Source organism: Antechinus flavipes, chromosome 3 (genome assembly GCF_016432865.1).
Source record: "Antechinus flavipes isolate AdamAnt ecotype Samford, QLD, Australia chromosome 3, AdamAnt_v2, whole genome shotgun sequence".
In the NCBI taxonomy this organism is placed as follows: Eukaryota; Metazoa; Chordata; class Mammalia; order Dasyuromorphia; family Dasyuridae; genus Antechinus; species Antechinus flavipes.
The window spans coordinates 557,624,981-557,639,249 of record NC_067400.1 but is presented as its reverse complement, the minus strand read 5'-3'; the positions used below and the strand labels follow the sequence as shown (position 1 = coordinate 557,639,249).

General features: G+C 36.8%; 1 protein-coding gene across 1 annotated transcript; it reads right to left on the bottom strand.

Annotated features, from left to right (window-relative positions):
• Window positions 1-6,076: 6,076 nt before the first annotated feature.
• Window positions 6,077-6,905, bottom strand: LOC127558136 (transmembrane protein 230-like). The gene has a single exon (XM_051991367.1). The coding sequence runs from the start codon at window positions 6,726-6,728 to the stop codon at window positions 6,369-6,371; it is 360 nt and encodes a 119-aa protein (XP_051847327.1). The 5' UTR covers window positions 6,729-6,905; the 3' UTR covers window positions 6,077-6,368.
• Between the last annotated feature and the right edge of the window lie 7,364 nt (window positions 6,906-14,269).

Sequence of the window (14,269 nt, the reverse complement as noted above, 5' to 3'; positions counted from 1 at the left end):
ATAAAGGACAACAACCAAAATAGGATTAATACTTGCTACATCTCTGCAACAGTCCTTCTGGTAAGCTTGATCTGGCTGCCTTGAAGGGAACTCGCATGAATAAAAATTGCATTTGAGAATTGTATTTCTTCCATTCTTGTACTGGGAAGTGACAAGATCAGGATGAGGTCTGCCCCACTATAATGTGAATTTTAAGATCTTTTGAGAGAGAGAAGAATGCAAAAGAGAAGAAGGTGGACTTTCCCCTTATATATTGAGAGGCATTGTGACTACAGCTCCCTTTTTAAATATGGTATTTTATTTTGTTAAAGACTGCATCTGACTGATCTAATCATGTTTCTCATCAAGATCTGTGGTTGATCCTCTCCTTGCATTTCTTGAGATATGAGGACATGGTACAGTTCTGTGTTTCACACAGCAGAGTGTGACTTTTCCTAGTTGAGGGCTGAGAACCCTTCCTTTTTTTTTCCTCTTCCTCCTTCCCCCCTTCCCCATTGTTAGAAATTTTTCTTTCTTTAATTGGGGACATCCTCACAAGCAATTCATATATTTTATAAGCAAGTTTCCAAGAACAGAATCACTCCAAACTTGGGACCTTTTGAATCTGCCTCCTCAGATCATGAGCCTAACCCAGTGATCCCTAAAGACATCTATATCAAAGTACTCTGTGGAGACAGGAGTTCTTTCTAAATCATTGTTGGGAAAAGTTGTAAGAGGCAGCCTGGTATAGTGGACAATGCCCTTGACCTGGAATCAGATCAGTTCCAGATTCAATTCCTGCAACAAACAAGAAACAACAGTATGATCACAGCCAAAGGATTTAACTTCTCTGTTACGCAGATTTCTTATTTGTAAATAGAGATAATAATACCTGTAATACTTATCCCTCAGCAAGTTGTTGTGAGGCTCAAATGAAATGAGCTAGAATACATAACATAATTATGTATGTATTTAATTGTCAGGTATTGTTCCTACCTCCCCACTTTAAATTTCCAGGTAGGAGCTATTCAGACATTTCTTTGTATTTAGTGACTACACATAGATTGTTGCACATATCAGGTCCACAACAAGTGGTTGTTGAATTGAATTACTTTGAATTGGGAAACAAGGAGTTAAATATCAGATTCAGATTGAGTGGGTCCAACTCTGGAGTCTACAATATACCAAAATTTAAATATTCACTAGCTTGTGGCATCTTTCTTGAAAGTGGAAGCTGGGAGACCAATATCTCTCTTTTTTCACAAGCTATTAATAACTTTGCCCTTCACCTAGGCATGGAGAATTGAATAATGTATCTCCTATAATCGGGAGAAGGAAAGTTAGGTGGTATTATAGTGATCAGAGCACCTTGAGGCCTGGCGTCAAAAAGACTCATCTTCCTGAGTTCAAATCTGGCCTTAGATGCTCATTAACTTGCTATGTTGTGATCCTAGGCAAGTCACTTCCTCCTCTTTGCCTCAGTTCCCTCATCTGTAAAATGAGCTAGAGAATGAAAGGCAAACCATTCCAGTATCTCTGTCAAGAAACCTCCCACTGGGGTCATGGAGGCTTGGATATGACTGAAAAATGACTGGGCATCAACAACAGTTAGGAAAGTCTCATTCAGATAAGCCATGAAGTAGGATTATATTTGTACGGCACTCTATTAGGCATGAGGAATATAAAGATGATAATAAAACATCCCTCATGGAGCTTATCTTACCTGAAGGTGAGAATTTAGCATGTACACAAGTAGATTCAAAGTACATACCCAGTGCGGTCTAGTGTCTCTACTATTTTTTTATTCTTTTTAACAAGTTTCTATGGAGGTTCTAGAGCCTAGGAAATGATTAGTAAGATGGAGAGGAATTTCTGATTGATCTTGCATTAGAAAAATGATTGTTTTATCCCTCATCTAGCCTGTTCATCCTTTCTGATCTCTCCGCAGCTTTTGACACTGTCAGTTATCCTCATCTCTGTGGTAATTTCTTCTCTCTCAGATTTTAGGACATTATTCTGCCCTGGTTCTACTCTTATCTGTCTGACCACTCCTCTGTGTCATTTGTTAGATCTTCATCCACATTCCATTTACTAACCACAGGGGTCCTCAAAGGCTGTCTCCCTCTATACTATTTCACCTGGTGATCTCATTAGCTCCCATGGTCTTAAGTATTGTCTCTATGCACATGGCTCTTAGATCTACTTGTCCAGTCCCAAACTTTCCTGACCTTAAGTATCACGTTTCCAACTACCTATTAGACTTTTCAAATTTGATGTTCCTTATGTACCTTAAATCAAATGTCTGAAATTGAACTCATTACCTTTGTCCCCAAACCCCTCCTCTCCTCCTAAATTTCCTGTTATTATTGAGGATACTAACATCCTCTTAATCACCCAGACTCACAACCTAAGTGTCATCCTCAAATTCTCACACTCTCTTATCTACTATATACAATCTTTTGCCAAGTCCTGATATTATCTTTGTAAACCATTCTCTCCCTCTCCATCCCTCTCTCCCTCTTCTTTTTCTTCTGTCTCTGTCTCCCTCTCTCCCTTTCTCTCTTTTTCCCTCTGCCCCTCTGCCCCTCTCCCCTTCTCTTCTATCTATCTATCTATCTCTCCTTCTTTCTTGAAACTGCAAACACTGGTCCAGATCCTGATCACCTTACCTTTATTGATCTTCCTGCCTCAAGTCTCCTCCCTCTACCTGTTAAGTTGATCTTTTTAAAATCCGGGTTTGACTACATCATCTCCACTCCCAATTAAATGAACTCTAGTGGCTCCCTCTTACCTCCAGAATAAAATATAAAACCTTCTTATGGCTTTTAAAGACCTTCATAACCTGGTGACTTCCTATCTTTTCAGACTTCCTACACCTTAATCCCTTCCACCTACTCTGTAACCTAGTGACATAGCTTTTGTTCCTCACACTAGATACTCCATCCCCAGACTCTGGGCATTTTTCTAACTATACCTCTTACCTGAAGAACTTTCCCTCCTCACATTAGCCTTCTGGATTCCCTCGATTCCTTCAAGTCTCAGCTAAAATCCCATTTTCTATAGGAAGTCTTTCCTGATTCCTTGTAATCTTAGAGTCTTCCCTCTGTTATCATATTAAGCCCATATATATATACATATATATACACATATATATTATGTGTTGGATATTATATATCATATTTATGTATTACACAAAATATAAATAACTATCATATATAACATAATATATACATATATACACATAGATACACATCTAGATGTGTACATAGATGCGAACATAACTGTTTGCAAATCATCTTCCCTTCATTAGATTAGGAACTCTTTGAGACCTAGGACTCAGCACAGTGCCTGACACTCAGTAGATACTTAATAAATGCTAGCTGACTTGATTTTTGTGAGACAAGGAATAGACACCATTTAAAAGAAAACTCTCTGCATCTTATGTGTTTTCTATCAGCCTCTCACTTTGAGGTTATAACTTTTGAGTTATAACGGTGTTAGAGGCTAAGGTGGAGACAGAAGTCTGCAGTGGCAAGAGTGCCAGGAGCAGGATGTAGGAAGAGGTAGCTGACCCTGACAGGAGTAGAGCCAAGTCAGCACTGAGCTCTACCAGCTGAGACCTGGCACCCATTAATGATTCCTGTTTGCCTCCAGGGTGATGAACTGGGCAAAGTTGCTCTTCTCAGTTCTGTGAATGCATTGTAGGGTCAATAACTCCTTTGCTATTACTTTACAGGTTTCAGGTTGCTTGAGAAGTACTTTGTCCTCTGAAAGGATGATCTGGTAGGACATTATGAGCTTTGGTGGAGAGGATATATATCTATATCTATATATCTACATATCTATATATATCTATATATATATTGCATTTAAAAACACGCTTAAATGTCTAAAGCTTAAATTAGTGGGATGTGATCTGAGATAATGGAAGGATCTCTTAGATAATAGGCTTCTGAGACAAATAGTAGGTTTGATATTTTAATGTTTAATAATATTCTATTAATTCTACAGAATCAATTGATCTGAACCAGTGAGGGGTTAACAAAAAAAGTTACTTTTGAGCCAAGTGATAGAGAAGTCCATCTACCATGATGTGAGTGGGAGAAGAATAACTCCAGCACAGGATTGAGTACCTTCTTGCAACCAACAGGAAAAACTACAGCCTATTTATTAGAAAGTGACTTTTCCTTGTGAATGTTTCAGAAAGATAGAAGAGGCTAGCATAGCTCAAATAGAATGCCATCTATTGGTTGATTCAGATATTGCACTAAATTTGAATTTTCCTGGATAATTAATACAGTAATATTGCTTCTCTGTATGCTTAATAAAGGGAACTCTAAACCACAAAAAGGCATCAGCACAATAATACAGGGGAAATCCAAGAGGGAGAAAACACCAGGTTTTTCATGGTGCCCAATCCTAGGATGCCCATCAACAGGAAGGAAGCTGGGTAGGGGAAGGTAGTATCAGACAGCAGGGCCTGCTCTTTTATCCCTGTTTGTGGCAGAAGGCTGAAGTTAGAGGAAATAAAGGAAGAATTAGAGGAGAGATACTGGACTGAAACTCTGCTGGGTTGAGAGATTAGTCTCAGCTTGGGAGAATCTATGACTTTGGGTTGTGGGAACTGCTTATGCTTTGAGGTATCTGGTTCCTATAGGGAGAAAAGGAAGATGAGAATGGAGACAGATGAGATGAATGGTATAGCCTGAGCTTTATAGAATACTAAGAAGGAGGGAAGAGAAGGAGGGGAAGGAAAAAGGAAAAAGGAAAGAAAGAAGGAACAAAGAAAAAAGGAGAAAGAAGAAAGGAATAAAGAAAGAAGGAAGAAAGGGAAGGAAAAAGAAGAAAGAAAAAAGAAGGAAGAAAAGAAAAATAGTTAAGAAAAACCTAGAAGAAAACAAAAAGTTGTTCATAAAGGAACAGAAGAAGACAAAGGAGATTTTTCCAAGATTTTTCCTATCATATTAAACAATATAGTTTAGTAATAATTTAATTATATTACTCCAATAGGTTATTATTGCTACAAAGCTGAATACTTTTTTTTTATAATCAATCAAGTCTATTACAATGTCCAATATAAGGCACAGTTTTTACAAATATTAAATCTAGAGCTCTGATTTTGACATTTTAATTTCTCTTAAATGTTCTCACTCTCTGTAACAATGAAATAATTAACTTATATTAGCCAAGCTCAGACTTTAAGTGATCACCGAGTCTGTATCATCTTTGCAATAATAAAACAACAACAAAAGGTACTAATAAAGCAATTTTTTAAAAACACAACGAAATTATCAACAACCAAACCTTGTTTTTCATAGGAAATAAAAAATCTCAACAACTAGTAAAAAATTCAGCCCTTACAAAATGATAAAAGCATGGAACATCTTGATCTTCAGAGGACAAAATGCCCCATAGTATAGTCATCAAACCTATGAAACAGATAAGGCCTGATAAAGTATCAGTAAGATGAAAAACTGCAAAATCTAGTCTGAGACTCCCAGCATTCCTAATTTTTGTGTCACTTCAAAAAACAAGTTACAATCATTATGGATTCTTACTAATTTGATTACACTTAGTTCTACACTTAGATCTAGTAGATCTACACTTAGTAGAACAAATGTTCTACTGGAAGACAGTAGAAGAAATAGGTTAATGGTTTGAGTTATTCAATTCAAATAGTTCTTCAAATAATACTACTTAACAAAATGAAGCTAAGACACATTACATATTCTATTTGACACAAATCATGTAGGTAACATGGACTACTTCCAAAAACAAAAAGCTAAAACATAAAAATGTTCAACTTAAAATTGGGAAATTCAGTCTCTTTTCAACCAGACCATTATTTGGTCAATTCCTCAGCAAATTCCTATTACTGTGTACATTTGTGTGTGTGTATACACATATATGTATATATTCACATGCTAATATATACATACATATATAGAGATAGATATAGTTATTATAGATGGTCTATGAAAGCAGCTGCAGTAGAAAAATTCATCACTGTAAAGCCAACCTGGTGATGAAGCTCAGACTGAAAAGGTCGCTGGTATCTTACAAAAATGATTTTTGGAGCGATTCTATTACTACTTCCACAACTGCTTCGAACTTGTGGGTATGGGTGTGTGTGTATGTGTGGAAAAACTGCCTCTTCAAAAACCTTAGCTCAGAACAGGAGGTAAAGAAAAAGATGTCATATTTCTCTAATTGCAAGCTCAGTTAACATCTTTGGGATGATCCTAGAGAGCCTAGCAATGACCTTGCTAAAATAAACTGTAGGACTAGAGAATTCTTTAACCCATGGTATTTAAATTTCCATGGGTTCAGCTTTTCAGTGCTAAGCTTATTCCCAACAGCTACTGTTTTCTTCTGCAACAAAGTAGACTCTAGTCATCAAAATCCCGAATGTCATCGTAAGAGTAGCCCCTGTAGCCTTTGGAAGCGTAGTAGGCAATGCGCAAGTGGTAGAATCCTGGGAGGAATACTAGAATCCCAATTATCAAGACAGGAATGGCTCGGTCTGCTCCCCCTTTGCTGATATATCCAGCTAACAGCAGAGCACCTATGACAATAAGAAAGGTGCCAATCATAAATAGCACTATAGCAAGTGCTGTTGCCTTGTAAGGGATTTTGGGAGGGCTCTTCTTAAACTGAAGATCAATGTAGCCATCATCTGTGCTAGAGAGCTTGGAGTACTTCACTTTACTACTGGGAATCCCAGTAGTTACATTGTTACGGGATGGCATCAAAACAAAGAGACTGTTTCCTCAACTAGAATCTCCTGCTCAGGGCCATCTCTGTTTCCTTAAAACCGGAAGAACAGTTCCCGAACAAGCACGAACACTACGTCCCACGGAGAACGAATGAAGGACCGCTGGCTGCAGGAAGCGGGATTAGTTCTCCCGGAGCCTAATTTCCTCTCCCCCGGCTCGCCCGCTACAAAGTTGAATACTTCTCAATTATATTAATATTTTTGTTTTAACGTAGTTACCTGTGGAACAATCTATAGAAAAGAAAGCAACTAAGGTGATTTCTCAATCTTACTGTCTTATTTTTGCAGTCTAAAAGTGTCAAGGGTTTCTACTAGTAGAAATGAACTGACTTTAACAATGAGGACATTTTAAGCATTTTGGACAGAAAAAAGGAAAGGATTGGAATAGTGTGCACTCAAGGTCATAGATGGTGAGGCAGGTGAGACAACTCAGCAAATTTTTCTAGTCTTACTTGTGAATTTTGACCATGGACATATGCCTGAAGAATTGAGTTATTCCTGGGAATTCCACATCACTTCACCCTCTGACAGGGAGTAATTGCTTAAGGAAATGGTAAGCCTTCTAATGAAAAGAAGCAGTCCTATAGGAAGAGTGAATATCACAATTAAATTTAGGAATTCCACCATATCTATGAGTAAGACTGAGGCCATACCTCTTGTAGATAAGATACCATAGAACTAAAATTAGCCTTTTTCTCTTGAAGAGAAAGGAAGACATTGACAGGAGTGAAAGTTCCTGAGTCAGACAAAATAAAGAGCTGACAGAGATAAGGAAGAAACTGCTTGTGTTTTTCTGCTTTCAGTCATTTCTGACTTCATGACCTCATTTGAGGTTTTGGCAAAGATACTGGAGTGATTTCCCATTTCCTTTTCTAGCTCATTTTATAGATGAGGAAATGGAGGCAAATAGGATTAAAGGACAGTGTCAGTGAGTAACCTTATAGAGACAAGTTCAAATGTTACCTGGCATGAATGTATACAAACTTTGATTGAGATGTTTGAAGGGAGTGGATTCTAATTTTCCCATCTGCTCATCCAACTTTGGTGTCTACCATCACCCAAAACTTCTCTGTGGGTCACTTATCTCACTTTTTTCTTCCAGAGCCATCTGGGTCCAGTTTATTTCGATTTTTCTGGACTAGAATGAAGATGATATTTTTTGCCTCAGTTGCAATCTACCCTTAATCACTGAATAGATGCGGTCTCAGTCAACCTGAAAACTGTGGAAGACTTTAGTTAAAAAGGCCTAGGTCTCCCATTTCATCCAGGGCCATCTCCAGTCATCTTGAGTTAGAGAAGCAAATAAAGATAATAGTATCATCAATGCTAAGTGCAGATGCAGATGGAATATAAGATGATTAGATGAGAGATGGAGCAGTGCACAATGCTGCTCTCCACAGAGAAGATTGAGGGAATGGAAGTCACAAAAGTCTGGTAGAACATCGCCTTCATCAAGTGTTCATCAGAGTAACAGATCTACATTCTTTAGACTTGTGGATAATAAGATAGTCCTACTTAGGACTCTCTAGGAAAAAGAAGGTAACATTGGTCATGTAGAAGTAAAAATCTTCTGATGCAACTCCAAAGAAAACAGGAATGGTGCCAGAGAAGGAGGTAATAGTGATCCTTAAGGTTAGTCATATTGATTTCATGATCAATACCTTATGGACCAGTTTCATCTGGACTCATAGGATCTCATGCAGAGGTGCTGATAAAAATTTAGTATGTGGACTGCAATGCTGTGGATTTTAAGTTTCTATCATTTCCCAAAATTTTTATGACATGTTTGGGTAAAATACCATTAAAGTCTATGATAAGGCTTAGACTTGGTGGTTTGAGTGATAAAGATTATTCATAATCTGTAATACTTCTAGGTGAAATTTAAATTCCCCAAGGTAGTTGTTGGTTTCAATAGGAAAGTAGATATTATGGCTCTGGTATGTTCAGACTCTTCAGTGCTCACTGGATATTAATCCTATTCCATTCAAAATTCTAGTAGGATACTATAAGAAATAAGGAGACAGGGTTCTTTTGTGAAATCTTAGTATTCAAGAGACTAAAGTTAACTCTATGGAAAACTTTATTTATTTATTTTTTAAATTTAATTTTATTTAATAATAACTTTGTATTGACAGAATCCATGCCAGGATAATTTTTACACAGCATTATCCCTTGAAATCACTTATGTTTCATTTTTTCCCCCTCCTTCCCTCCTCCGCCCCCCCCAAGATGGCAAGCAGTCCTATATATGTTAATTATGTTGCAGTATATCCTAGATACAATACAATACACATTTGCAGAACCGAACAGTTCTCCCGCTGCACAGGGAGAATTGGATTCAGAAGGTAAAAATAACTCAGGAAGAAAATCAAAAATCAAATAGTTCACATTCATTTCCCAGTATTCCTTCTTTGGGTGTAGCTGTTCCTGTCCATCATTTATCCAATGAAACTCAGTTAAGTCTCTTTGTCAGAGAAATCCACTTCCATCAGAATACATCCTCATACAATATCGTTGTCGAAGTGTATAATGATCTCCTGGTTCTGCTCATCTCACTTAGCATCAGTCCATGTAGGTCTCTCCAAGCCTCTCTGTATTCATCCTGCTGGTCATTTATGGAAAACTTTATAAAGTTATTGAGAATATAAGCAGCTAGTTAGTGAAGGGGATAAAGCACTGGCCCTGTTGTTAGAAAGCCTCATCTTTCTCCGTTCAAATCTGGACTTAGACACTGACAGTGGGACCATCTGTAAAATGTGTGTCTACTCAGAGTTATTGTGAGGATTAAATACTATTTGTAAAACACAGTGCCTAGCATATGGATCAGTTCAGCTGTTTTCAGTCACATCTGCCACTTTGTGACCCCCCCCCCCCTTTTTTTTGTTATAGCTTTTTATTTACAAGACATATGCATGGGTAGTTTTTCAACATTGACCCTTGCAAAACCTTCTGTTCCATTTTTTTCCCTCCTTCCCCCCAATCCCTCCCTTATGTGGCCGATAGTCCAATACATGTTAAATATGTTAAAGTATATGTTAAATACAATATATCTATACATATTTATACAATCATCTTGCTGCACAAGAAAAATCAGATTTAGAAAGAAGGTAAAAATAACCTGAGAAGGAAAACAAAAATGTAAGCAGACAATAACAGAAGCAGTGGAAATGCTGTTATGGTCCACACTGATTTCCCAGTGTTCTTTCTTTGAGCGTATGGTTCTGTTCATTACTGATCAATTGGAACTGATTTGGATCCTCTCATTGTTGAAGAGAGCCACGTCCATCAGAATACATCCTCATACAGTATTATTGTTGAAGTGCATAATGATCTCCTGGTCCTACTCATTTCACTTAGCATCAGTTCATGTAAGTCTCGCCAGTCCTCTCTGTATTCATCCTGCTGGTCATTTCTTATAGAACATTAATATTCCATAACATTCATATACCACAATTTACTCCAATTCTCCAATTGATAGGCATCCATTCAATTTCCAGTTTCTAGCCACTACAAACAGGGCTGCCACAAACATTTTGGCACATACAGGTCCTTTTCCCTTCTTTAGTATCTCTTTGGGGTATAAGCCCAGTAGAAACACTGCTGGATCAAAGGATATGCACAGTTTGATAACTTTTTGAGCATAGTTCCAAATTGATCTCCAGAATGGCTGGATGTGTTCATAATTCCACCAACAATGTATCAGTGTCCCAGTTTTCCCACATCCCCTCCAATATTTGTCATTGTCTTTTCCTGTGTGACCCTTTTTTGAGTTTTTCTTTGCAAAGACACTGGATTGATTTGCAACTTCATTCTCCAGCTCCTTTTACAGATGAGGAAACGAGAGAAACAGGGTTAACTGACTTCTCCAGGATTACACAACTACTGCCTGAAATGATTTAAATTTAGGTCTTTTTGATTACCCATTGTATCCACTATACCACCTATCTGCCCTAGAAGGGGTTTTTAATATGTAGCATTTCAGAGCTGGTAGGAAGCCTAAAATATAGAATGTTAGAGTTGGAAGGTATTTTAAAACAGTATAACCTGTTGGAGCTGTAATCATCCAGCTTAAAACACAGTGCCTATGTCAGTGGGATGGGATCTTAGGATATATATCTAGAACATTAATAAGGGCAGTTAATGGATTGATTTCAGGATTTGGAGAAGGCAAGAAAACTCTTAGTTCAAATCCTTCCTAATATATATATATTCTGCAAAATCCTGAACAGGTGCCTTGATCTTTCTCTGTCTTGAGTTTCCTCATCAGTAAAATAGGGACAAATAGAGAGTATTTCACAAGGCTGTTGTAAGAATCAATAAATTAACACATGTAAAGTACTTTGTACACCTTGAAGGCACTATATAAATGGCCAGCTCTCATCATCATTGTCATTGCCATCATCATCATCATTATCATCATTGTTATTATCATCTCAGAATGTCAGTGCTAAAAAGTAGTTTAATGTTAATGGTAATAGACTGGGCTTTGTATTCCAATAATGCTACTCTCTTGCTATAGAACAGTTTAGATCTTGGTAAGAACACTAGTACACCTTGTTGCATTTGAATATTAAGATAAACTGAGAGATAATAGTCTAAGCATGGTCAATTTATTAGGCTAGTGGTAGGAGTAAATTGGGTCAATGTAGGGATTATATAAGTATTGTCTATTATTACGTAGAGGCCTCTCTCACAACTATTTAGCACAGCCATCTATTCTTTACAGAAAAGCTGGTTCAACTTTCTAATGAGCAAGTGGAGAGAAATGCTGAACACTTTAGAAAAAGAGAATGAGTACCACTTGTATAAAGACTTTCTGATCTACCTGTGGGAGCTGAAAGTGATGCATACAATAAAGATTGTGTGCCTTATTTCAGGATTGGAAAATTGAACCTAGGGGCAATACTTACTCTGCTCCAAATTGCTACAGAGACTCCTAGAGTACAGATTCAACTCACAGAACAGGAATATACCAATAACCAACTGACATGCCAGTCCAGGTGTAGACACAAAAGCTTTTAATGATCCTGATTGCCAATTATTAGCTCTGTTATAGGAACAGAGAGATCATTTGGTGATAGGAAAACTACATCTATCAGACTATTCATTATATTGAATTATGATAGTACAGATAAAACTGAAAAAATAGCTATACATATATCAAGGTATCAGTATGAAATGTATTGAATAAAGCTGCATATTAAAATTGTACCTGTGAATTACTATGTCTGAGTATTCTTTTTTGTATTTTATTATTATATTCACTTGACTCTATGTTATGTTCATGATATAGTAATATTTTTGTCAATTTTACATATCTCCTAATCCCTATAGATTAATTATATTTTATAGATAAACCTATTGATAGTGTTATTATAGTAGCTAGCTAGTTTCATTTTTAATTAACCCTTATTGTAGTTTTTAATTGATTCCTGTGTATTCTGGATATGCATGTATTTTTGAATGTTACATTCTATATATAATTAGGTATCTGATCACTACAGTAGATTGTGAGGTGATAGAATATATAATTCCTTGTCTATTTTAATGAACTTTTAATGTGCATTTGTTTAATGAATGTTTAATGTGTAACATATCATAGGTTGATTTTATGGGACACCTGGAAAATTATTCTTTTTGTTTTTGAGTGCTGATGTTTATATTTATATTAAATAATTACATGTCACGCTTGTCCAGGATGATGTTTGTGAGGAACTGCAAAGAATTTCAGTCCAGGGGAGTAATGTGATTCTTGGTTGAAAGGATCATTTGGATGGAACTCTCTCCTCTTTGATGGAGACTGATTATGTAACACCCAATGCATACCTTGAATGGTGGAGTTGGTGAGAACCAGAAAGAAGAGAGATCTGGTGTTTCCTGGCTTCCAGATTTAAGGGAGAAGGCATGATGTTTCAGCCTCTCTTTATGTCCCTGTTGGAGAGGGATTCTGGGAAGAAACAGTTTTTAGAAGAGCGGTAATCAGAGCATTTCCTCTTGGGTGAGATCTGGGACTCTTGGTTGAGCCGAGTTATCTTACTCCCAAAGGGAGAGTTCACTTACTCTGTGTGTTATCTGGTAGATAGTTTCAGATGAATGGTTTCTCTGATTTCTGTTTTACTATAGATAAATGCACTTATTTGCTATATGTGTTCATTTTAGAATTAGCATCTAGTAGAAAGGGAGTCAAGCTTTAGTTGAATATGTAGTTTGGAGGAGACCCTCCTCCATTAAGGAACAACAAGGAGAAATGCAGTTTGAATCTAAAAATTACTTCCACTAAACTATATGACATTTACAAGAGTAGATAGATAAAATTCTATATTGGTACCTCTTTGAGGAAAGCTGAGTGGCCAGTTTCTGGCTCCAATTTCCTGCCTCTTTTCTTGGCAAGCATCAAAGTCTCCCTTGGAAAGACTTACCTTCCTGCAAATCACATCTAAACAGATCCATGTGACATGCATAAATCACCTACTAAAAAGAGCCTTACTATATAAATGTGTGTCTATCAATCAAATCATACATACATAACATACAGTACACAATTTCATATACAATCCTCATTTTCTTTAAATGTTGAAATGTTTGCAGTTGATGATCATTAAATTCATACTAAAAAATTGAGATATGTTATTTGAAGGGAACACAAGAGTGATTAGAAGGGAGGGTTGGGATATGTACCGAAGGGATGTGATTTTTACAGAAACATGTCTATCCCTACTCTTGGAGGGATTCTTTGGGTGATATTTCTTTGTGTGCTGGTTTATGTGTGACGGGAAACTTGGCAGAAAAGGATTTTCACTTGGCTTATATAGGCTTAGTTGAGAACCTAGAACATGGTAGGTGCTTAAAAGCTTTTTTGATCAATTAGATCTTGACAGTGATGTTGGTTCTCATTGCTTCTAATCAGGCTGGTGTGTTGTGGATCTGACTAAACTGGGCAGGGAAGTCTATAACTATCACTCTATCTATTGTTATAGAAGTTTTGCCTACTGTCTAGTAAAGAATGAACTTAGGGATTGCATTCCTGGAAATGTATTCCTGACCAGGAAAAGAAACAAACTCTGGACATTTTAGAATTGATTTCTACAATGAGAAAAGATCATAGGACATTTGATCTTGTTTCTTACTCAACTTCCCAAATTCCTTGTGAGAGCCTAAGGTCATGAGGACAAGGGAATAGCCTGTTAATAAAAACATCTATAAATATTAATTTATTAATAATGATTTAATAATAATCACGATAACTTACATTTGCATAAAACTTTAAGATTTGTAAAGATTTTTCACCCCATGAGGTAGATAGTAAAATAATTATCTCCTTTTACAGATAAGGAAACTGAGAACCTGTGACTTGCCCAGTGTGCCAAAAGGAATAAATCCTTTAATACTTGTGATCCTTGCACGAACTCTAAGTTCTTTGCATAATGATTAAAGACCCATCCCTAATGCTCATGGAGTAGATCTTCCCATATCCAAGAAACACCTTTAGTGAGGAAGGAGCAAAATACAATTTAT

What these genes read in the sequence shown, in the direction of transcription:
- LOC127558136 (XM_051991367.1), bottom strand. Translation starts at nt 6,728, where the DNA reads ATGCCATCCCGTAACAATGTAACTACTGGGATTCCCAGTAGTAAAGTG.